Source organism: Lepidochelys olivacea, assembly GCF_965140295.1.
Source record: "Lepidochelys olivacea isolate rLepOli2 genome assembly, chromosome: 1".
In the NCBI taxonomy this organism is placed as follows: Eukaryota; Metazoa; Chordata; order Testudines; family Cheloniidae; genus Lepidochelys; species Lepidochelys olivacea.
Genome location: NC_140411.1, coordinates 188,868,037 through 188,893,495, shown reverse-complemented (window position 1 = coordinate 188,893,495; position 25,459 = coordinate 188,868,037). Strand labels below are relative to the sequence as shown.

The following is a 25,459-nucleotide window of genomic DNA, read 5'->3' as shown; positions in this document are numbered from 1 at the left end:
CTTGGGAAAAGACACTCCAGGGGAAACAGAAATCAAGAGACCAAAGGATGCGAGATCCTGGGAACTGAGAGAGAAATGGCACCCTCAAAAAGGGGTGCTGGAGAGACAATCTAGAGAAGAGGGTGTGGACAAAGGAGGGGAAACACCAGAAAAGAACAGGTAGTCCACCTCAGGAGAGTTGGGGAAGAACCAAGAACAGATCTCAGAAGTGGGGAGAGCACTACATTTAAGGAAAGAGTGGGAAGGAAGAGAACAAGGCAGACAGCACTGAATCCAAGAGGCAGAGAGGTAGGAAAACATATGGATTTATTTCTTGCCTATGCTATGAAATCTAGCAAGTGCGAGACAGTTAAAATATGGAAGCTCCTGTTGGACATGGTTAACTTAAAACACTGTTGAGTCTCAATGAAGAAGGGAGTAAGCGGTGTTTAAACTACAGATCTGATTCTGAACTTGCACCAGTTTTACCCCAGTGTAACTCTACAGATGTCAGTGGAGTTACTTTTCATACACAAGTATAAATCAGACAGGACGCAAGCTCATCTTGTTCTCAAGCTGCCCTACACCCTTCAACTAGACTACTGTACCCTGGGAATGTAGATTTAACAGAGTTTAGTTTTGCAACTGCATATGGGACCCAATTATATTTTCTATGTTCATCTCATGAGAAAATATATTAGGATGTTTGGGAGCCTGTGACTGACTCTTCTTTGCACCTCCTCACAGCGTCCATAGTAGTCACCTACCTTTTTTTGGCTGGCTACGATCTTGGATAAGACCTATTAGGTCATGCAATCTCTTCCTCTGCAAGTGCAGGATTGTTCCCTACAGCATATACTCTATTTTTTCAATATAGCTTTAAAAGTTCCAAACAACGGGGCTTCCAAAGCCTAATAAACTTTATGCCAGAAAGTTTTTGATATCTGGCATAAATTTTCCTGTTGACATTTAAATCTCATTCCCACTCTAGCCTCATCTATCATGCTAGTTCCAGGTCTCACTCTAAATAATTCCTCTCCATCCTTGGCATTTAAACTCTTTACAGTATTTATAAATTTATCTCAGAAATACATGAATTTAAGGATTGGATAGAAAATGTATGAACTATTTTATAGTATGAACTCAGGTAATTAAGGCTGCATTATAATGCCAGAAGGAACAGTTAAGGTTGCCCTTTCAACAGTAATTTCCACATTTCATCATTTTTGAATGCTTAATTGTGCAAACTTAAAGTTGCACTAAAACAGGTTTTTTTGGATTTAACGGTTTGGAAATCAGTTTACATAGTAACATTTGAATTGGCACAAAATCTGGAAACTGTACCAAACAAATCATGTCAGTGGCCAATGTCGCAATGTCAGAAGTTGCACTGAAGTATGTCATTTGTATTATTAAGTATCAGAGAGGTAGCCATGTTAATCTGGATCTGTAAAAGTAGCAAAGAGTCCTGTGGCACCTTATAGACTAACAGACATATTGGAGCACAAGCTTTCGTGGGTGAATACCCACTTTGTCAGATGCACGTAGTGGAAATTTCCAAAGGCAGGTATAAATATGCAAGCAAGAATCAGGCTAGGGATTTATACCTGCCTCCGGAAATTTCCACTACATGAGTCCGACGAAGTGGGATTCACCCACAAAAGCTTATGCTCCGATACGTCTGTTAGTCTATAAGGTGCCACAGGACTCTTTGTGTTTGAGCAGAGAGAGAAGAATAGAACAATACTACAAATGGCAAAGTAGTGATGATTTATTTATTATAATACTTGACAAGTTTCTTTTGTCATATACCATTGGAGCCACTATGCTGCAGCTCTACATCATGGGAACGGCATAAAGAATCAGCTATCATAAATCCAGGACAGGCAGTACCCTTGCAAACCACCAGAGGGTTAGGAGAGCATAGGTGAGAAATGGTCTTGCTTTGAGTCATCTTAGCTGAGAAGTCAGAAACTTGATACAATCAGCACCATTCTCCCCATCTTCGTCTTGGTAACTAACATCTTGGCTGAGCCTTCTTTGAACTGGGAACCTCACCCTAGCTATGTTGCTGGTAATGCTGGTTGGAAGAGCTTGCTGAAGAGATGTGCCTCTCCGACTCATTCAGATTCTGTCATTTATGTCTATTCCTACGGCAAGTATGTTTTATTTTTCAGGTAATTATAGTACTATAATAATTCTCACTTTAATGACTAAGTAAACAACCATTGATCATGTTTTCCTATTCAGATCTCATTTTTCTCTATGAGAAGCTTGTATTACATCAGCACGAGAACAACAAAAATTAGATAGGAAAAACACTTAGTAGGTCATCTGGTCTATCCAGCCAGACAACACAATTGTTTGCAGAGTATACAATTTATGGTATTTTGTCAAATCGGAAGAGACTTCCGGCACTTCTTTTAGGAGACTATTCCATGACTACACGGAATGATGAAGCTATTCCATCTAAAGTTCTCTTTTAGCTCCATACCATTACTCCTACTTATAACCCATGTACTAACCTAAATATTTCTCTCCCTCTTTGACATTTATTTCATTCAAATGTTTACCACAGATCTCAACAGAAGATGAACAAAAAGGTCCAGTATCTAGAGACCTCAAAACCTGGTACAATTATTAGTGGTACTTCTGCATCAGTTCAGCAGCAGCACCAACAATCTTACCCACATCTCCACAGTAGATTGCTTGTGTTGACTAAAGAGCACATTAAAGAAGCCATGCTTGTGCAACTAGTTAATTAAAATAAATATGGTAATCCCCCTGCTGCAGAAACCTGCCAGTTAATCAATTATTCAAGAATCAATTAAAACAAACAGTCAGCTATTTGGGTAATCAGCTCTGTGTTTACAACAGCAATGCAAATAAGCAAACCTGTGTGCTGTTTACAGATCAGTGTCAAGATGGATTGGAGAGCTTGGTCTCATCCATCTGCAACTGTAGAGGATACAAGTTTTCCAGTCTCTCTCAACTATGCCCAACACAGGGTTGCACTTTCATCTTACCAGGAAGCCAAGGGTCACACCTACATTTCATAAAGAGGATAGAATGCAATAAATTTATAATTACATACCAAAAATATATGTTAAAAGAACACTAACTGTAAAGTCAACAAACAGGAAATGCCAGAATTAAGACTGTCTGTGCAACCCAAATTCAGTCCCTTTGTGTATGTGTGTTATGATACAGTCTTTACTTGCACAATCACATACTACTTCTTCTATAGGATTGAGGCCTTGTTCAGTGCACAAGATGGACCATGCTTGATTGATGAGCAGCTATTCAATATTTTGTTTCCTCCTTAGTGTGTGGCTGAAGGTCTTATTTACTGCACACTATTCAAATCCTCCTCTAAACACAGAATTAATTTCTACAGAAGCTACTGTATTGTGCTCATCACTACAGCATTTAAGTACTTCACAAACTTAAATTTTTATAGCACCCCTGTAAAATGAGGTGGTGGTTTTATTCACATTTATAGATGGGAAACTGAGGAACGAAGAGATTAAGGTAAAAAGGTACCCATCAATTTTTGGTACCCAATTTTAGATGCCTAGAACCTAATTTTTCAGAGTACCTAGCATTATATAGCAGTTCACATGTTCAAAGCACAGTTCAGAGTTGCAGCTGATGTTAATGGAAGTACTCAGCACTTCTACAAATCAGCCCCCATGATCGCAAGTTCAGCACCCACAAAATGAGAAACACAGTTAGTGATCATCTGCGAAAAATTTGGTTTAAGTGACTTGCCCAGAATCACATAGGAACTCTGTGGCAGAGGCAAGGATAGACTTTAGAATTCAGTTCTGCAGGGGGAGCATTCAGCTTCCCTAACCATAACATTGTTGTCCTTTCTCTTCCTGCAACCTCCTCCCTCATTCACTATCCACCACCTTCCAGCTTCTGCAACAAATGAAGCAGGGGTCCTTCAGACAGCAGACACCTTTATTACGCAACCTTGAGTCAACCCCAGAGCAGTTCTATCCTGGGCATTGAATGAGACAGGGGTCCTGCAGAATAAGTGGTATGCAATCATGTAATTAAAGACTAGATCATAATGATTATGACACGGAGGCAAGCTTAATACTGGCATTCCCTAATTTCTCAGTGCTTATTTTTGCAGTCTTAATAATGTTCTTTTAACATAGTTTTATATGTAAGTTTCTGAATTTACACTAAAAAACAAATTTCATCCTGTGGCATCATATTGACACCCACATGGGTCATCAGCAGGGTTGCAACATTTAGGTCCATTGCACAGACCTTTGCCACTTCAGATTATGGTTTAACTGATAGCAGTAGTAGGTTCTCATGCTTTATGTGAACCAGTACTAGAAGAGGATGGGACACTTTGTGGGTTTCACAGATATCTGCTGACAGCAGAGGAATGGAGAGTGTCAGGAATCTTGGATCCCATTCTGTGGTGGGGAGAGGAGCATGCTCCAGTTGGCACAAACCCTTCTGCCCATTACTCCCAAGTGTGACCTCTTCTACCTAGTCCCCTCCAACCTGTCTCTGTTCTGTCTCTTCATCCCAGACCTATTCTCACCTAGCCAGTCCCAATATCCACTCAAGTTTTTCATCCCAGTCACATTCTCCTTGCCCATCAAGTCTTAGTCTGACCTATCTGGACTCCTAGTCCCAGTCTCCTCGCTCAGCCATTCCCAGTTCCCACCCAACACCCAGCTCTTTTTCCTGTTTCCTTACTCAGTCAGTCTCAATCCCCTACCCGCTCTTCCTGGCTCACCTGATCTGTTTGTCTTCACCACCTGTCCTCCAATCTCACCTCCCCCACATTCCCTATCCCCAATTTTCTCACTACACTCCTCATCCTATCTAGTGTCCTGTTCATCTGCCAACCTAAACTTCTTGTCTCAGTCTCTGCCCACAAAGTTCCAATTTACCCCAGCTCTTTGCAGATCTCCTTTCCCCCACTCTGCTCATTCACAGTTTAAGTCTCCATGCCCAACCACTCCCAGTCCCTGCAGCAGACAGGCCCGGTCTCCACACCAGACTCCTAGGCCCAGTCTCTCTTCCCGAAACCCTTTGGCCAGCCTCCAATCCCAATGTTCCCCTTCCACCTCAATCAGGCTTTGTCCAAATTACTCCCTCCACTCCTCCCGCAGGTCTGGCTCTTACCCTCTCTGCATTCAAATCAGGCAGCTTCCTCCTCCATCTTCAGCAGGGAGTGATTGAAAGCATAGGAGAGAAGTCTCTGGGCTCTCAGTTCCAGTGACCCAGACTATAGATCCAAGATAGCCTAGTGCAGCCCAGAGCTGCAATTGTAGGGAAAGTCCTGCCCAGCCCCAGGTTGGCATTTGTCAAGTGTGGATGGAATCTCTGGGGAACTGAACTGCTAAAATCTAAGAGTCTACTGAGTATGTCAGAACTGCAATTTTTCAAAACACTGATAACTTGCCCAAATGTTGACAGATTTTCACAGAGGCAGCAAAAACAAACAAAAACAAAACACAACTGTGACCCCACTTCCAAATTTCAAGCCCTGCTCCGAAGCATGAGGGAGCTACGGATTCTCAAAGAAAAGGTCACCAAAAAATTTTAAACCTGGTCTCAGAAACAGCTGCACAATAAGTGGTGCTACCAGCCAGTACAGCGTGTGGAAACTATAGGACGCAGACAGGTTAAGATAGAATATTGCATGCTAGGAACTTTTATTTCCAGGAGACTGGACCTCCGTGTTGAAGATGAGGCCAGCAACAGGTTTCATTAGAGAACCTTGTGATCCACATTTGGTTACTCGTGTCTGGAGGGATCTAGAGACCTCCATGCTGTACATGTTAAGCACAGAATCAATGGTGCCTGGTTCTCCACAGTAGACTATGTCTACCTGGACAGATCCAAGGACTGCACTGCCACTCCTGCCAGGCACATACTCACTTTGGCTAGGAGTTCTTCAGAAGTAAGGGTGCCAGACCCTTAGTACAAGACTTCAACCTGGGTGGATCCAGGCACCAGAATCATTTTGGCAAGCAGTTCTCCAGTGACAAAGGGTGCTGGATCTCTGATGCTGGACCTGATGCACCAGGACGGATCCAGGAACCTTAGAGACACTGGCATGAAGCACAGAGCCGGTGTGGTAAGTTAAGTCCAGCACATAGCTGACTTCGCATGAAGAGCCTTCCAGGTCAGTGGGGGTACAAGGCCACCCTCCTGCTCCTCTTGGTCCTACAATTCCCATTCCATTACCCCCCCCCCCCCCGCCCTTTGTTGGATCATATTAAAGAAGTTCTGTATTAAAATCACAAATGAGTTTGATTCCCCATAGTTTAAATTCCAGGGTATTACTAATTAAGAGGTCTCTTGGTTTTTGGTACCGTTTCTCTCCCTCTACGTGTGAAACTTGCAAGCTGCTAATTGCGTTAGTACATTCTAAGACAGAGTCTGTTCTCAAAGCAATTCACACAGAGAGAGACTCAAAGCAATACTCTGTAACAGAAACAGCACCCAGAGACTCCCCGCCCTTTTGTTGTATTAACAATTGTGATTAAAATAGAGATAGAAGACGTATGTGGATGGATGCTTGGTGTGGATAATAACTGAATGATCAGGGAGGTGCCAGCCTAAGAATCCAGTGACCATTGGCTGAAGAAGGCGTCAAGTGGAAATAACCAGAGGACCCCCGGAGGGCAGACTGGAATCCACCCAACAGCCTCAAGAATGGGAGAACCAAAGAACAAGATAACATCTAGCAGCACGGAGCCGTCAGGAATGTGCTATCTGCTGATTGATTCAGCAACAGCATGAAGAAGCAATTCCCATAGACTGGCATAGGAAAAAACTCCTATAAAAATGGACTCGAGAAAGTGAGAACTTCGGGGTCTGATTCTGCAAACCAACTTCCAGGAGCATCAGATGAGCATCTGACAAGACCCTGCTCCCTCCTCATGTCCAGGCCACCTGGACAGTGCTTGGCATGAACAACTCTAACGCTGGTAACCATGATAACAACCTTACAGAACCTGTGTGTGTGTTTGTAGGAATGAATGTGAGAATAAATATGAGAATGAATGGAATGTTATAGCTATAACTAACAGTTTCTATGATTCTTTCTGTATTCACAATAAATGTGGTATTTTGCCTTTTTCCCTTTAATAAGATCCTGCTGGCTTTTATTTTATTGGTATAACACCTTTTTTAAGAAAAGATAACTAACTACAAACAAAAATAGGCCCCAAAAGGAAGAAAGTGAAAAATGAGGGAAGTGTTGAGGACAAGGTATGTGACAAAAGTTTGTGGCACCATAAGCAGTGAAATAGAACTGAGGGGTAGTTGGGGACACAGCTTTTTAGATCCCCTGAAGTCCTCCATGAAGGGGTGAGGTAAAGGGAGGAATGAGTGATCCCAGCGGACACTGCTCAACAGAAGGTACTGGAAGCCTACGGCACAGGTGCCTTTGATCCCCCAAGTGAAAATATACAGAAGCCACTTGAAGAACAAGTGGATGTGTTTTTTCAGGTTAAATCTCCTTCCCTCAACCCACACAAGCCCCAGTGCTCACCTGTGCAATCTGTATTGGCTGAGAAAGAGGAATCTGCGTCATCGGCGTCGCAGCGGAGGCCGAGATGGTGGCACCTGCAGCGCTGTGCTGCTGACTGGCTGAATGCTGCACTGCAGCCGCCAGCAACTGCGCCTGTGCCTGTTGTAATAATAACTGCTGCTGGGCTGGCGTCAACGTGAGCTAGAAACAATTAGAACAAAGAGTCATTAACAGCAGAAAGAATTGTTCCCAATTACAAACTACCAGCTCTTAATCAGGTAACAGACATTGGCTAACCTGAACACCTTATGTAAGGGCAGCTGGCTACTCAACATAACATAGCAATCAACCTACAACACAATTTTGGTAGAAGCATTGAAACTTGAAGTGTTATGCTGCAATCAGAACCTGAAGAATCATGTAAGTTTCTCCACAGTTCTACTACAAGGTTCATGCAAAAAGGTAATTAACTAGCATGCAAAAAGAATCAGCCCTGACAGGATTTGAAAGGAAATGTACACCGAACAGAACAGCAAGTGATTAGCCAGATGAAAGAAAAGCAGGAGTACTGGCTGTGGCTATTGAATGAACTGATAACACCCCAGCTGCTTCACATTAGCATGAATCCCTGCCATATTCCATCATTTCCATTATGCCCTAAGATATAAGTGAAGAACATGAGCTCCATTTGTTTCACTCCAAGTCTCTCCTCCCATCTGCCTTTTTGTTTTATTATTATTATTATTATTAACAGAATAGAGTTGGCAAGTTTACATCCCTTCATCTTCGAAACATACATTATCTCTATGAAACAGGTGGCTAGCCTCTCCTTTACACGGAAATGAATTCTGATGTCCACATTTAATACAATCCCCATCCACATAAACCTGGAGTCTGGAATGCCGCAGTACTACAGACATTCATCAGACAAAACAAAAATGACTTATTTAGAATAGGTTTTAATAACTTTCTTCCACCACATAATTTTTGTTGTTGTTGAAAGCAAATGTACTTTAAAATAGTAAAATACAAATTAAATTAAACAAAACCAATTAAATGTGGGCCTGGATAATTTACACAGCTATTCTATTTTGAGGATTCCACAGCAAACGGGACTGAATTAGACATGGCACCGTTCAAGTTTGCAGGTGACATCACCCAACAATTTAAATCATAGACCCAATGCATTGATGGAATAACCTCCTAATTCCCCATTCTTGGGCAAAAACCTCAATCTGAAGAGCTGATGAAATGGAAATAACCTCTCCAACCAAAAACCAATCCATTCTCAAGTTTGTTTTTCTAATTAATTTTAAACACTTCTGGGAGTTGCAACAATTTCACAAGCACAACTACCCTTTTAAAAAAACAAACACCAAACTGCCACACCCCCAAAACTTTATTATTTAAAACAAACAAAAAACTCTAGAAAATTCAAGACTGACAGGTAAAATGGAGGGGCTGAATTCTGTGAAGCATAAGCAAAAAGGTTGATGATATCTAAAGATCGAGTTGCTCAGAGAACACAAACTTTATGCCCATTGCAAAATATTAAAAAAAGTTAGGGGATATAAACTGCAATAAAGTTCCCATCACTTTTGCTACACATGTACCAAAATTTTGACATGGTGTTTCCCTCTTATGCTTCTGTATGGTCCTGCACTGAAGTAAAAACATGGATTTTCTGATATCCATGACTTCTACAACAGGCTAATGTCAAACCTAGAGTTTTGATTTCATTGCAGGGTCAAGTAGGAGAAAATAACAGGAACCAAGAAATTCCAATATTGTAATACAAATTTCTCCAAAAAACATCAGGCACTAAGAACTACTGACAAGCAGACTGCTTTTTATATAAAAATGTTCTTGCTCCCCTCGCCACCTGTATGAAAGTTCCTCTTTAATGAAATGACAGTAACCTTGGACAGCCACTCTACTATCTGTTTGGTGGGTGATCCTAATCGGATGGCAAATTATGGCAGTACTGCCAGTCAGGAGGCTTACTACAATTCTCTTGAGTAAACCTTACCCCGGTGATCTGTCCTCCGGCCAGCATGAGCTGGGTCTGGGGTATGGCCGCCTGCACTGAAGGCTGCTGGGAAGGCTGGCTTGGCTGCTGGGTGTCCCCAGATTCTTCATTAGATTTAGACTAGGAAAAAAATATAACTCTTTATAGTGTAAAACAGATGTTAATGTATACACTACTATCTCTACACTGTACATCAAAATCTTTCATCCGCATACAAAAAACCCTTGGGTTCATTTTAAGAGTGGGTTTAAGAAATGGCTCTCTTTCTACCCACCATCTCAACTATGACTGCTCCAACATGTGTAGCTAACACAGTTTAGGGTTAAAAGAAAACAAAACACCCAGTTCTTTTGTACCTGAAATATTTTCAGATATCACTTTGTTTGCCGCAGCATCATTGAAGTTGACGTTACTTTTTACCACAAAGAAAAAATATTTGCCCACCACAAAGCACTTAAAATTATTCACGGACTAAAATCCAGAACAATGGAGTGAAGGGAGTATATGTTTTTCAAACATCTGCATTAAGAACATTAAGTCAACAGAATGCTAGCTAAACAGGGGACTGGTTTGAAATGCCCTCAGATGCTTCACTAAATCTAGTAAGAAGCCAAACACAAATTGTCTTAAAATAAAAAATTTAGCATTTATATAGCTGTGCAGTGTGTTTTACTTAAAATCTTTTTTTTTAAATGGAGAAGAGAATACGGCAGCCATGAGGAAGGAAATGCAAGAAAGTGTCTGAAGAGGAAAGAGAGGGTTTTATGGTAATTAAAACTGGTTATGCAGAGCATTAAAATTCTGCATAGATTTGCATATTTTCCACCACCTGTTTTGGGGACTGCAGAGCAGGCTAATTAACATAAAGCCTCTGATTAATTCTGCCAGTCACTGAGAGATAATCACAGCATAGGACTGTAAACATTCTGCACTAGTGATACAGCCTGTTTGCCAACATCTCTCTCAGGGATGGAAGTTTACCATGGCAACCAAGGCAATTTTCTGCCTCCTTTCTCTTAAAAAGGAACATCACTGTATCTCCCCTTCTTTCTAAAGCATCACCACATGTAACTGGGTCCATGTTCTATTTGGCTTCATGGAATGCACTATCCCAGTTCTTTAGTATATTGCAATATTGAAACCAGTTTTCAATAAAACTACATCCCTTTCCCCTTTCGGCATGTTGCTTGAATATTGTATTGAAAGGAAGCAGTAGGTTGATTGAAATGCTATGGAACATTCTGCATCACACAAAGTTTGAATGCTTTGCTATACCATGCAGATCAATGAGGAGCAAGTAGCCCAGCTTATTTTTAAATTACTAGGTATAATTTACTTGATGCTGTAGGAAACCCAAGCGATCCACACCAGCAACATTAAAAATAAATGCTACATTGGCCCCCTATGTTCAGCTTCCAAAAACAGTTTGCAAAGTAATCTATGATTAAAATAAGGCTGAAATCAAGGAACATGTGAGATTATTGGAGTTCGTAATGCAGCATGAGAAATATTTACAACAGCTCACTAACCTCTGACACAAAATTATTAGTACCAATGCATTAACCAGCTCCTATTGCGGACCATCACCCAGTCTGGTCTGCAGCTGTGAAACTATTACTACTCAACCTCTCTTATTTTACAAACCCAAACAAACATAATTAGAATGGGACAGCTTGCAGCCTGAAAACTATCTTTAAAAAAACAGATACTTGACGGAGAATGGGAGAAGAAGGGGCAGTCCTTACCTGTACATTTAAGGACTGAGCAGCAGCCTGTAAACTTGTTCCAGCGAGCTGGACCTACAACACAGTGCAAAGAACTGAGATGAAGTGAAGTAACAGTCATATAAAGCTTTGAAAGATAAAACACAGACTCCCTAAAGCATTCTGCAGTAGCTGAAAGTAGGGGTAGTGCTAAGAAATATTAGACAAGTCCATATGGACCTTGCACAGTGTTATCTGTCCACCTGTTACTGAGAAAAGATTCTGTCAGTTTAGGATCTCTGGGTGTTGATGTGATTCTGACTATGAACGGACCGTTTTGGGGTGGATGAGTCTTCTTTGGGAAATACAATTTTTATGCAGAAATTGCCTAAGTTTTTAAAACAAAAACCCTATTAATCATTTTCCTAACTTCAGAACAGACATTACCCCAAATATGCATGCTGCATTCACCACGTTCCTTACATCACACAATGGGAATTTACACATGCAGCTGGAACCTCATATACCCATAAAAACTGTTCTCACACATCAATCCACCACCCAAGCACTCTCACTGTCCCTAAACACTGCAAAAAGAAATTACATACAGAGGACGGGATACCCTTAACAAGGGCAGCATTGACTGAAGTGTACTCAAATTCAAATTCAATTTTTGAGATTGATTACCTGGTCCAATACTCCCAAGAAAGCATTTGGGGAGAGGCAGGGGGCAGGAAATTGAAATGAAAGCAACATTCCAGAACTTGGGATTTTTAAGAGCAAGATAGAGACAAAAATATTATGAACAGGAAAAAGATTCTCTCTCCTGTTACCACATAAGTTATATGTTCATACACTGTAGTCAGCTTCAACAACCCTCTTCATGTTACCATCATCAGCATCATTCCTACTACGAAGGAAGAATGTTACGTAATTGCCAATTCTTCCAAAGGGCAGGATTATAGCCTGTAGAATATTTCGTCACTGACCATGCTTGAAATCCACTGCTCTAGTGGGAACCAGGAAACACAATGAGTACAAGAATAACAAATAATCAAATGTGGTGCGCTGTCCTTTAAGAAAAGGAAGACATCCCTACACTCAGATGTGTTGCATGAGAACAATAACATATTTAACTTTACTTGCTTTCCTGTTGGCTCTATGTGGGTTGGGGAGCTTTAGTTCAGATCCAGGTACAAAAATTCCATGCTGAGGCAGCTCTGACCTTGCAGAGCCATCTCTTGAAATGTTTCCTGCCTTCCTGGGTGGCATTCTACAAGATTTTCTACATTTCCTCTGTCGCCAAACAAAATTTCTCTCTAGAAAAGCCCCTCACCCTCAAATTGTTGCAGTTAAGTTTAATTTGCCTTGCCTGTTGTGTTCTGAGATTTCAACAACATAAAATAGCCCAAACAGCATAATTATAAACTGCTGTCCTAGTGAAATAGCCTGGATAGAATTATTTTTACCTTTCTCTGCACTAAACGTTGACCTTACAAACTTAGGTCTCTTAAGTGCAGCCAGCACACACCTGAACATAGATCCTGTTGTTCTCTCTCTCCGCCCCACCCCCACCCTCCTATGTACACACTTTCCTATTAGAGTATTTTATAAGACTGTTTCTGAATGGCACCTTGTATTGTATTTGGCATTGGTCAGGTGTAAAGAACTCCATCTTGAGAATAATCACAGCTGTCACCACTAAGAATTCCTAAACTGGAAGATACTAATAGTTCGTATCTAAGGTGGCAGCCAGTCTGCCACTGGCCATTGCCAGATGCATCAAAAGAAGGCTTGGAGATTTCTTGAAACTAGAGATTCAAGAAATGCAGCATACATCATCATCACAAAAAAAGTTATGGTCCTAGCAACTTTTTAAAAATAATTTTCAGGGCAAGGTGACAAAATACTGTACTGATAAAAGTTATTGATTTCAGAAAAGTTCACCTGACAAATGAACATTAAAACAAGCTGTACTGGAAACACAAAAGACCTTCAGAGCTCCTGAATTTGTACACATTACTGACACGCACATTCAGGGTGCTGAGAGCGAAGTGTGCAAGAAAGGCATTCTCAAACAGCCTATTGGTTCAATGTACTCAAACATTCACACTAAAAGAAAAGGAGTACTTGTGGCACCTTAGAGACTAACCAATTTATTAGAGCATAAGCTTTCGTGAGCTACAGCTCACTTCATCAGATGCATATCGTGGAAACTGCAGCAGACTTTATATATACACAGAGAATATGAAACAATACCTCCTCCCACCCCACTGTCCTGCTGGTAATAGCTTATCTAAAGTGATCATCAGGTGGGCCATTTCCAGCACAAATCCAGGTTTTCTCACCCTCCACCCCCCCCCCCCCCCCCCCCCCCACAAATTCACTCTCCTGCTGGTCCATTGTGTAAAGAGTTGTCACTTTGGATGGGCTATCACCAGCAGGAGAGTGAATTTGTGTGGGGGGGGTGGAGGGTGAGAAAACCTGGATTTGTGCTGGAAATGGCCCACCTGATGATCACTTTAGATAAGCTATTACCAGCAGGACAGTGGGGTGGGAGGAGGTATTGGTTCATATTCTCTGTGTATATATAAAGTCTGCTGCAGTTTCCACGATATGCATCTGATGAAGTGAGCTGTAGCTCACGAAAGCTTATGCTCTAATAAATTGGTTAGTCTCTAAGGTGCCACAAGTACTCCTTTTCTTTTTGCGAATACAGACTAACACGGCTGTTACTCTGAAACATTCACACTGTTATTCCACAGGTCTTAGGTAAACCTCTATCCTCTGGAAAATTATTATTTTGTGACAAAAAAAGTACTGAATGCTCAATACAATAAAATGGCAGCTCTGCGCTCTTAAAAGTGAACATAAAAGCCTGAGTACCTCAATTATACTATAACAATTGTGTAACCCCAGACCCTGAACACACGGGGTCAGCCAATTAGCTCCAGTAATTTTAAGTTTAAACTTGGTGCCAGGGAAGAGAAAGACATTTGTTCTCAAACCCTAAGTGTGATCAGACACCCTACCTCTGAAGTATAGCTTTGACTCCATAAGAATAGGGGCTGTAGAGAAGCAATGAAGGGAAATAGAAGCCTGAATATCTTAAGGAAAACAACTCCATGAAATAAATCTTCCTAAAAATCACTCAGAAATTTGTAGAAACATATGCTTGTCTAGTTCCATCATTTTAAGCTTTCCTTGAGCATGGAAAGCTACAGGAGGATTTGAACTCTGTACTGGTAGCCCTCACTACCACTTCTCCTTTCTTTGACTAGACATTGACAAGTTCCAGGTCCAAGTTGGGACAGTTACTGGGCAAATATTCTTAAGAGAAGAAACCAAGTCTGGCCTTGTCTTTGGACACCTGTGATTCTAATGGACACGTTCCCAAAGGGAGTAAACATTAAATCCAAGTGGCCTGTTCAGTTCCAGAGTATTCATTTCCTACGCCCTTCATCAGATTTTTGAAAGAACTATGAAAGGCATATGGTGTTTTAATTATAGGTACTCTCATCTGTAATATGGCTCTGTGGTGGCATCTGTTATCTAAAAGTTCCCCAAAGAGCTATTTTCCAATAATAATTCTCAGAGTATTTGATATGTGGGCTACAGATCAGTACACATAATTCATGACTAGCCTCCAACATTTAGCAGGCAGAAAAAAAAAAATCTCACATCCTACTCAGGATGACAGTGCTCCCCTGCACTACTCAGGTTCAGCTGCCAACTGTACAGAAAAAAAAGAATCTTTCCCCATCCATTTCTTTCCCAAACCACCTCCAGTTTAGAATGTGTCTTGGTTTTACCTGATGAAGGTGTCCAAGGAAGGCCTGAGCCTGGGCTGTAGAGATTGCCCCTCCAACGGGCACAGGCTGCTTCTGAAAGTCCAGGCCATTTGTCTGTGTGCCTGAAGAGGCAGAAGAAATTACAAAACTGTTGAACAGGACTCAAAGAGAAATATTAAGAAATTTTAAATTAATTCTTGCTGAAGTCTCCTGCTACTCTGGACTTCTAACTCTTAATTCCATGAAACGTTCTCCAATAACAACAAAGGTTTGAGTCTCCCCAGAAATGAAAGCAGCACGGTCACTCCCAGCAATTAATATATACTATGAGCCAGCTAAACATGAGCAATTTCATAGCCCCCTTAATGCCTATCATCTTGATCCCCCTGCTCTATCAGTGCTGACAATGGTTTCATAAGAGGATGCTCTGTAACTGTATGTGCCTAGGGTTAAGCTCACAGTTCAGTTTTGCAAGTACCCTCTACCTAATAGCTTGCTGCTCATGGCAATTTTGAAGTTCAGACTTCTGCGAAAAACAAGGGTCACAGTGGTAGTAACACATAATACCTACTACTTTTTCATCAATAGATCTCAAAGCGCTTCATGTTTAAATGCATTTAAGGTAAAAAAGCATTCTTTTCAAGAAAGTGAAGGGTGAACGGAGAAGGCAACAGGGAAATGCTAGTGCCACATCTGCATTAGAACATGGGGACATAGTCCTTCTGATAACTATATACCAGTGTCCTGATGAATGTTTGTGCAGAGGTCTTGTTACGCTAGATTGCTCTTGTTCTATGATCTTTTATCCACTTTAAAATAATTTAGAACTGATTGCTTCTTTGCACTCTCCCCCCACCCCCTTCCTCCCAGAAGGCCTGGAAGAAGGGAAAGCCCAAAAGCTAATGCTGGCACATCTGGTTGAGAGAAATGAAAAGTATTGGAAACTTTTTTCCAAGATATTGTCAAAGATTTTCTCTTCTGCTAAAGAACAGCTATACCGTGGTTTCAGGAATCATTCCTCCATGTTAAGTGAAGGCACTAGAATAAGTATTGTAGACAACTGTTTTGGTACATTGTTGGTATCATTACCATCCACTACAACATCCTCCTCGACTACTGGTGACTATGGCAAGGGATATTTCCAGTTTATAAAACTGCACCCATGTTCTGTAGCAGATGACACAATACATAGATTCCAAGGCCAGAAAGAACCACTGTGATCATCTAATCTACCCTCCTGTATAACATGGGTCATAGATTTTTCACAAATTCCTAGTGCATGTCTTTTACTAAAAATCCAGTCTTGATTTAAAAATTGCCAGTGATGGAGAATCCACTAGGACTCTTGCTACATTGTTCTAATGGTTAAGTACTCTCACTGTTTAAAATGTACACCTTATTTCCAGTCTGACTTTAACTAGCTTCAAATAACCTCTCTACTCTTACTCAAGATTCCTGTTTATACATCCAAGGATTACATTAGCCCTTTTTGGCAACAGCATCACACTAGGAGCTCATGTTTACCTTATTATCCACCATGACCACCAAATATTTCTCAGAATCCCTGCTTCCCAAGATGGAGTCCCCCATCTTGTAAATATGGCCTACATTCTTTGTTCCTAAATGTATACATTTACATTTAGATTATTCAAATACGTATTGTTTTCTTGAGCCCAGCTTACTGAGTGATCCAGATCACTCTGTATCAGTGACCTGTCCTCTTCCTTATTTACTACTCCAATCTGTGTGTCATCTGCAAACTTTATCAGTCATGCTTTTATGTTTTCTTCCAGGTAATTGATAAAAATATTGAATAGCGTAAGGCCAAGAGTCGATCCTTGTGGGACTCTGAGAAACACCCACTTGATGTGATTCCTATTTACAATTACATTTTAAGACCTATCAGCTAGCCAGTTTTAATGTATTTAAAGTACACCATGTAGATTTTATACCTTTTTAGGGTTTTTTTTTCATCAAAATGTGGTGCGGTACCAAGTCAAATGTCTTACAGAAGTCTAAGTATATTACATCAATACTATTACCTTTATCAACCAAACTTATGTCATAAAAAAAGATATGAACTTAGTCTCAAAGGATCTATTTTCCATAAACCCATGTTGATTGACATTAATTATATTATCCTCCTTTAATTCTTTATTAATCGAGTCCCGTATCAGCTGCTCCATTATCTTGCTTGGGATCGATGTCAGAATGACAGGTCTATAATTATCCTAATCTTCTAAGAAATGGGGTGACTAAAATGAGAAAAAAAACAATGTGCTTAGATTTGGAGGAAATTTCAGTAGGATCACTGTACTGCTTCATCCTAAAAGCTATCAGATTTTGTCTCCGGGGATGGACAGGTGCTCAACTAATTCATGAATGCCCATGGCTTATTATAACAATCCCTAACCCACTAGCCCCCCCTTACTGTTGTATGACTACAGTGATATTAACAGGCCACTTCACCTTGAATAGTCCCTTAGAATATGTGCTAACTACTTATGCTAATCTGTTCGACCTTCTATTTAGCTGAAGGGTTCTGTGTAGCGCGAAAGCTTGTCTCTCTCACCAACAGAAGTTGGTCCAATAAAAAATATTACCTCGCCCACCATATCTCTCTAATATCCTGGAACCAACACAAATACACCACCACTAAACACCCTCTCCTGACCCCCCACTTTATTCAGATTAAAAATTATGGCTAGCAAACCTAAGTTATCGACTAAGTGAAAGAGATGCAGTTGTTATATCAGCGGACTTAGGCATCATTTTAAAAATCAATGAAAGCAAGTGTGGCTTATTTTCAGGAAAATCAAGGAGGCAAATAGTTAGGCTTGGGAGGATTAGATTTTACTGGTAAATATCTGTAAGCAAGACACAAGAAGTAATTCTTCCACTCTGCACTGATTAGGCCTCAACTGGAGTAGTGTGTCCAGCTCTGGGTGCCACATTTCAGCAAGGATGTGGATAAATTGGAGAGAGTCCAGAGAAGAGTAACAAAAATGAAAACATGTCTAGAAAACATGACCTAGAAAGGAAGATTGAAAAAATTGGGTTAGTCTGGAGAAGACAGAGGGGACATGATCACAGTTTTCAAGTATGTAAAAGGCTGTTACAAGGAGCAGGGAGAAAAATAATTTTTCTTAATCTCTGAGGATAGGATAAGAAGCAATGGGCCTAAATTGCAGCAAGAGAGGTTTAGGTTGGACATTAGGAAAAACTTCCTAACTGTCCGGGTGATTAAGCACTAGAATAAATTGCCTAGGGAGGTTGTGGAATCTCCATCATTGGAGATTTTTTAAGAGCAGGTTAGACAAACATCTGTCAGGATGGGTCTAGATAATTAGCCCTGCCAGGAGTGCAGGGGACTGGACTAGATGACCTCTTGAACAGTAGCGTAGCTGGGAGGGAGCAGGGCAGTGGCCCCTCCCCCACCGAACAGAAGAGGTGCCTTTTTAATTCTTTGACGACTCCAGTGGCGGGTCAGGCGGCGCTCCAGGTCTTCAGCAGCACTTTGGCATCGGGACCTTCACTTGCTCCGGTCTTCGGCAGCACTGAAGGACACACACCCCGCCACTGCAATGCTGCCGAAGAGCGGAGCGAGTGAAGTGCTACTGAAGACCTGGAGCACCGCCGGGTGAGTACTAGCTGATGGCGCCTTTTTTTCTTTTTTTATCTCCACTCCCCGTTTTCTCCACCTGGCTACGTCACTGCTCTTGAGGTCCCTTCCAGTTCTATGATGACTGTTGGGGGAGGATACACGAATGGGACTTTTGCACACACGTTGTGATAGTCTTTCCATCAGCTGAGGGATTGTTTTATGCAGGTGGGTATGCAAAGAAGCATATTTAAACTGTGTCTGGTGAATAAACAGTTCTGAGCCACACTGGAAGGCAGCACATTCAGAGTCTTGCATGTTCTATGATGAAGGTGCTGGCTGCCATGTGCCCCAGCAGCTGAAGACAGTTCTTTATCAGAGTTTGGGGACTGAGCTGAATTGTGTTGGCTATGCTAGAAAGAGCCACAAATCTGTGCAGAGGAAGGTAGGCTCTTGCTGTTACTGAATCAAGATGTGCCCTTATTTACCCTAAGTTTTGCACAGGGGTCAGAGTGGATTTTTGAAAGTTTAATTGAAGGCCAATTCGAGGAAGAAATCTGTGGCCTCAGAAGTTGCCCGAGGCATCAGTTTCAAGGAGCGGCCTTTCAGCAGCCAATTGTCCAGGTAAGGGAATACTACCTTTCCTGTTGAGCTGTGCTGTGCTGCTACTACTGACATGACTTTCTAAAGATCCTCAGAGCAGATGACAGGCCAAAGGGGAGCACTTGGTATTGAAAGTGGCCCTGATCAACAGTGAAACATAGATATTGTTTGTGGGATAAGAAGGATCACAATATGGAAATATGCATCTTGAAGATTGAGGGCTAAGAACCAACCCCCTTGCTCTATTATCGCTGCAAGAGTCACCATTTTGAATTTTTGTGTCTTCACATAGGTGTTGAGTAGCCTCAAATCTAGGATGGGTCTCCTAACTCCACTCTTTTTTGGTATCAGGAAATACCCTGAATAACCCCCCTGCCCTCTGTGCTGCGGGGGGACTGGTTCTATAGCTTTCATGCATAAGAATCTATTTCTTGATGAAGCAAGGTCTTGTGAGAGGGGTCCCTAAAGAGGGACAGGGAAGGGGGATTTGTAGGTGGAAACGTAGTAAAGTAGATGGTGTATCCTGTGGAGATGATCTCCAAAACCCACTTATCTACAGTGATTGTCTCCCAAGCCTGCCAGAAGTGGTAACGGCTATTGCCAAAGGGAAGAAGGCAGGTGGATTGGTGCAGATGAGGATGACGGTAATTTGGGCCCTCGACTAGCCCATCAAAATTGCTGCTTGGAGATGGAAAGATGCAAGGCTGAGAAGTGGACGATTTCCTTCTCTGGAATCTGGGTCTCTTTTGATGCAGTTCACATGGCTCCTGGGAGATATGAAATTGAGCAGAGTAGGCTCTCAGAGCCATCTGGGACTTGCTGAGCTTCCTTTTGTAGGTGTGTGTATATAGATACCAATAAAATGCAAGGCAGCCCTAGAGTCCTTTAACATTTGCAGAGATTCATCCATGTTGTCCAAAACCAACTCAGACCCATCAAAAGGAAGGTCCCCCACTGTATTCTGGACCTTTTTTGGAAATCCAGAGAGCTGGAATGAGGAAGCCCTTTTCATAACTACTGCTGTAGTGATCGAATGGGAGGCAATATCAGCGGCATCGACACAGGCTTATAGAGATGCCCAGGCAAGTAATTGTCCCTCTGTAATAAGAGCCTGGAATTGCTCCCTGTGTTCTGCCAGTAAGCGGTCAACAAAAGAGTTCAGTTTGGTGTAGTTTACATGATAAAATTTTGCCACTAGTATGTGGTAATTGCCGATTCTAAATTGTAAGGAAGCTGAGGAATAAGATTTCCTACCCAGTAGGTCCAGACACTTGTGCTACCTTCCACATTCATTAACTGCGTTGAGTACCAAAGAGTTAGGTGAGGGATGAGAAAATAAAAATTTGGAGTCCTTTGCTGGGACATAATATTTCTTATCTGCTCTCTTGCACATAGGCAGAATAGTAGCTGGAGTGTGCCAGATGATCTTTGCTGGGTCCAGAAGGGCTTTGTTTATGGGAAAAGCTATGCAGGTAAATGAGGGTGAATGGAGGATATTAAGCAGCTTATGATGAGGTTCTTTAAGCTCCTCAAGAGAGATCTGTAAGGAGTCAGCAATTTTCTTGACCAGATCCTGGAACTGCTTAAAATCATCTGCCCAGGATGGCGGAGGAGGCATGACAGCTTCATCCAGAGTTGAAAATGAGATGCTGGCCACAGGAGAGACTTCCTCATTGGCTCTAGCTTTCTGCTCCTCAAAGGAGATGGTGATAGCATTTTGTGCCACAAGTAGTTATAGTTTCAGACACTTCCGGAAAGGGGCCTCCATAGGTGTGATGAGGAGAACCCTGAATTAATATTTGAGACACAGAGGCAAGGTCTTCATTGGAATCCTCTTCTTATAAATCACTCTGGAATGGTGGGGCACCTGCAGAGATCTGAAGTGAAACCATTGGTACCGGATGAACTTCAGGAGATCGACGTTCTTAGTACTGACAGCACATCAGAGCCAAACAGCAGAGAACTAGATGTCTCAGATACAGCCAGGTCCCGGGGAAAACAGAACTCCTGGGGTACTGAGTGTGTTATTGGTTCAAGTCCGTGGTCTGCATCGAGGTGATGATGGTCGAAGGCACTGATGGTTCCGTGGGTCTCCAGCACTCTGAGGGGAGTGTGGTCGGAGCCCAAGCCAGCTTCTTTGGTACCAAGGAAGCAGAGGAAGAGCTTTCCTTGCTGCCTCAGTCTGCCAACTGTACCAATTATCTCTCCGGGCCTGAAGCTTTGCAGTCTCTCAGTCTAGCAGTATCCTGGGTACCTGAGGAACCAGCAGCCTCACGGGTACTTGACTGAAGAACAGATTGTGCCAAAGTGGCTGAAGACACTGACAACCTTGACTTTTTAAGAGGTAGATTTCCCTACCTCGTGAGCCCAAGGAACAGCACTGCATGGGCGAACTGTCCTCGGTTCCTTCTCAGCCACCTCGGCCTGAGACAGAGCTCTGACAGTTGTACCCGTTGAGACTTCCTCAATGTTGTCCTCATTTCTTATTCTAGTAGTTAGAGTAATGCTACTACAAATAGTAAGTACCAGTAATTTTAGCTTTCTAGTTTTAAAAAAATTTTAAAAATTCTCATATATAGATACTAGATAGTAGTTCTTGTTCACTGGGAGGTTCTGCCCAGTTCTCCCGGCTTCAAAAGTCTGTTGTACAGGGAGGCGATCCGGTAAGTGATAGGCACTCCCACTGCATCCATTGCCTCAGGTAATGCACGTTGCCAAGAAGCATACCTTCTGTCTGGCACTGAAGTCCAGAGCCAGAAAAAACAGAGATAGAACTTCATCTTCTCATGATGGAGAGAGCTCGCCAAGCCTGACTTCTGATCCAGGCCAAGGGACTGTACACCAGTCTCCACTATATCAGAGCCCCAAACCTCCAGGACCTCTAAAAGGAAGACCACAAAACTCCTCTAAGAAGTCCTCCAAGGACTGTGCCCAGGGCTCACCAGGCAGGGAATCTACCTCTATAAAGCCGAGGTCGTCATTGTGGTCTTCGGCCACTTTGGCACCATCTTCAAAGTTGAACAACAGATTGATCTATTCCCTCCATCACATACATTGCTGCATTAATCAAACCACCATACGAGACATGAATGGCAGTCACTCAGATATTCCCAGAGTTAGCAGTGAAAGATCATTGGTGGATATTGAAGAGACTTATACCAGGAATATTGATAATTATACTATGCATCTGTTTAGTGCCTTTCAATAGAAGGAAAAGTTTTACAAAAGGTGTACAAATACAATCACTCTTTTAGAGATAGGAAAAACTTAGATACAGAAAGTAGCCTAAGATTACGCAGCAGTTCATTTATAGAATCAGGACTTCTGATTCTCTTCTCATGCTCTAGACACCGAATATGCTGTCTCCCCTCTACTTGCATCTCTCTTATAATACACAGATATAGTAGACTAGCATCCAGGAACACTGGAAAATTGTAGTTGCAAGAAGATTATGGATTTTGCAATTTTTCTCTTTTCTACAAATTTAAAACATTTATTCAAACGTAACAAAGCTTTTACAGTACTCCCCACTGCAGAGTTACCATGGAAAGCATGAATCAGAAAACAATTTCTGGCCAAACAGTGGTAGCAATTAAAAAAGTGTGTTATGTTCAAAGGCCTCTGAGACAATTTAAAATATTAAAATTTTACCCCTCTGAAATAATTTACTTCAATGAGCTATGAAGTTTAAAGACTAGGGGTCTGATGACAGTCTTTCTATAGACTCGAAGGACTTTGGATTAAGCCTTAATTTATGTTACTAACATTAAGCATGGCCTTCAAAACAACTAGTACAACAGCAACAAAATGAACTTATTTTTAATGCTCACCTGCTCTTTTCTTCAAACCTTTCTTCAAGGACCTCTGATAGACCTCTAAACCAGAACTTTCCTGTTTGTCAAACAGTCTAGACTGGAATAAGCCTGAGGTCTACCCTGCCTTTTAACCTTCATGTTTGTTCAGTTTTCCCTCTGGGAGGGAAGGGTGGTAGAGAAAATTCCCCATATCCTTATATGACCATCTAAAAACTGCACTCAGCTGACCTTTGAAATTTCAGATCTGTTTTCAGAATTCTTACAAGTCTATAAGGCATGAGTGTTTGGCTTTAGTTTCTTAAAATACAAATCCCTCCACAATTTCTGAATGCTCTATGCATATCAGACAACACAATTTCCTGAGCATAATTTCTTTGTAGCAATTACAGCAAAGTGCCTTCACCTCCAGCCTGGACGATGGACACAGATTCCAAGGCCAGAAGGGACCAGGTGTGATCATCTAGTCGGACCTCCTGTTATAACACAGGCCACAGAACTTCCCGAAAATAAATTCTATAGCACATATTTTTTAGAAAAAAACACCAATCTCACTGACTCCTTTGTTCCAAAGCTTCATAAATATAACTTATTAAAAGGGTGTTATAAAATGACCAGACCTCAGTCTTATATTTGGAAATCCAGCAGAGTTATCCCACTTTGCTGCCTGGTTATGCTTTATGTGAGGTGTTGCATAAATGATTAAGCTTACTTGATAATGTAGCAAGATTAATAGATTTGTCAATGTGTGTATATATAAAATATCTTTGTTTAGAATGTATAAACCTGGTTAAAGATGAATTACAGATTATTCAAATCGTATGCAAGTTCTATTTTTCTTTGGGAACAGACCGGTCTACATGTGCTCAACAAAAAGTCCATAGTCACCCTCTCTACCTTATGACAGCAGTGAGCAGTCACTTTGAGGGCAACCTGGTTCAGTCCCACTGGAAACAATGGGGGACTGCAGCCATCTTTGCAGATGGTAGATAGCGGCTCCCCAGTAAAGGATGTAAGGCATCCCCAAATGTTTCAGTTCTTTCCACTAAACCACACAATCCTATGAGAGTAGAGCTCCAAGGAAGAGGAGAAGGTGGTTAGGTAAGTGTGAATATATACAGGAAACACTCCTGACAAACCACTATTGTAACTAAACAAAGCATTTTTTCTTCCTTCAAGGTATCATCTTGCATATTCCCTCTTGTGAGGTTCTACCTAGCAATATATTCCCAGGAAGGTGGGATGAGGCATTCTAATTAACTGTCCCCTCCCAAAGAAAGCATCAAATCAAGATTCCATGTTAGGAGAGAACTGCTGTGTAAATGTGTATACAGGACTCCAGATAGCAACCTTACAGATTTCTAAGATGAAATCATTATGGAGGCATCCCATTAATGTTGCCTGAAGCTCTGGTAGAGTGAGTGCCAAGACTCTTAGGTACTGACTCCCTAGCTAATATCTAATGTCTCAAAGCATGGCTTACTCCATTTAGATAGGTGCAGAGCAGAAATGGCATTTTCTTGATAGCGATCCTCAAAAGGCTACAGAAAGTCTTACTAACTTTCTAAATGCCTTAGTCCTATTCAAATAAAAACTGGAAGAACTCTTTAAAACTAGGGTATGGACTTTTGTTTCTCCTACCCTTAGGACACAGTTTTGTTTTTGGGAAGAACACTAGGACCTTACTTGACTCTACTACTGAATTTCCAATTTGCCACAGAAAGAGAGGGTGGGGTGGCGTAGAGGGTCGAGAGGGGCTCGCCTTAGATTTTAAATCCAGTTTGTAGAGTACACAGGACCTTGCTCCTAAGGTGCTAGAAGTGGGGCTCTGCTTCTGTGAACCTCAAGAAGTTCATGAGAGAGCTGGTGAAATGAGACTGCAGCTGGCATGGATTTTGAAGCTCAAGAGACTAGAAGGGGCATGAAGGGATCAGAGAGTCCCAACTCCTACTGTGCTTAGGAGCTAAACATGGAAAACTCATGCTGCTTAAAGACAGTAGACATGGGGCCCAATTCTTCTGAACAATAGCAGTTACTATCCTATCTCTCCAACCACACGTCCTATGGTGCGTGGGGGTCAAACTCTCAATGACTCCATGCCATCTTGGTCAGTGTGTGTGAAAAGTGGCAGTGGACATGGGGCTGGGGAAAATGCCACATAAATCCAGGGTGCCCTAGGTCTAATGTGCTTGACTGCACATGTCTACACTGCAAAAAAACCCAAATCAAAAAACAAAACCACCAGGACTGGTCATAGGAAATAGCTTTGGAATGAGTGATCAGGAGTTGATTCAATTTAAATTAAATGGAAGGATAATCAAAACCAAGTTATCAACTCTGATTTTGTATTTCAAAAGAGCAGACGTTGGGAAATTAAGGGCATTAGTTAAAGCAGTAAATTGTACTGAAGACCTCAGGTAAA

The 25,459-nt window shown here is 41.6% G+C and overlaps 1 protein-coding gene across 2 annotated transcripts in view; it reads right to left on the bottom strand.

Moving 5' to 3' along the window:
• The window catches only part of POU2F1 (POU class 2 homeobox 1), a gene marked incomplete at its 5' end in the record, with an annotated part of 168,353 nt that overhangs the window by 51,535 nt on the left and 91,359 nt on the right, over window positions 1-25,459 (bottom strand). For both annotated transcript variants that reach the window (XM_084650543.1, XM_084650544.1), the window contains 4 exons: window positions 7,520-7,699; window positions 9,528-9,647; window positions 11,273-11,326; window positions 15,043-15,143. In XM_084650543.1, the coding sequence (XP_084506669.1) occupies window positions 7,520-7,699; window positions 9,528-9,647; window positions 11,273-11,326; window positions 15,043-15,143 (455 nt within the window). The remainder of the gene's footprint in view (window positions 1-7,519; window positions 7,700-9,527; window positions 9,648-11,272; window positions 11,327-15,042; window positions 15,144-25,459) is intronic.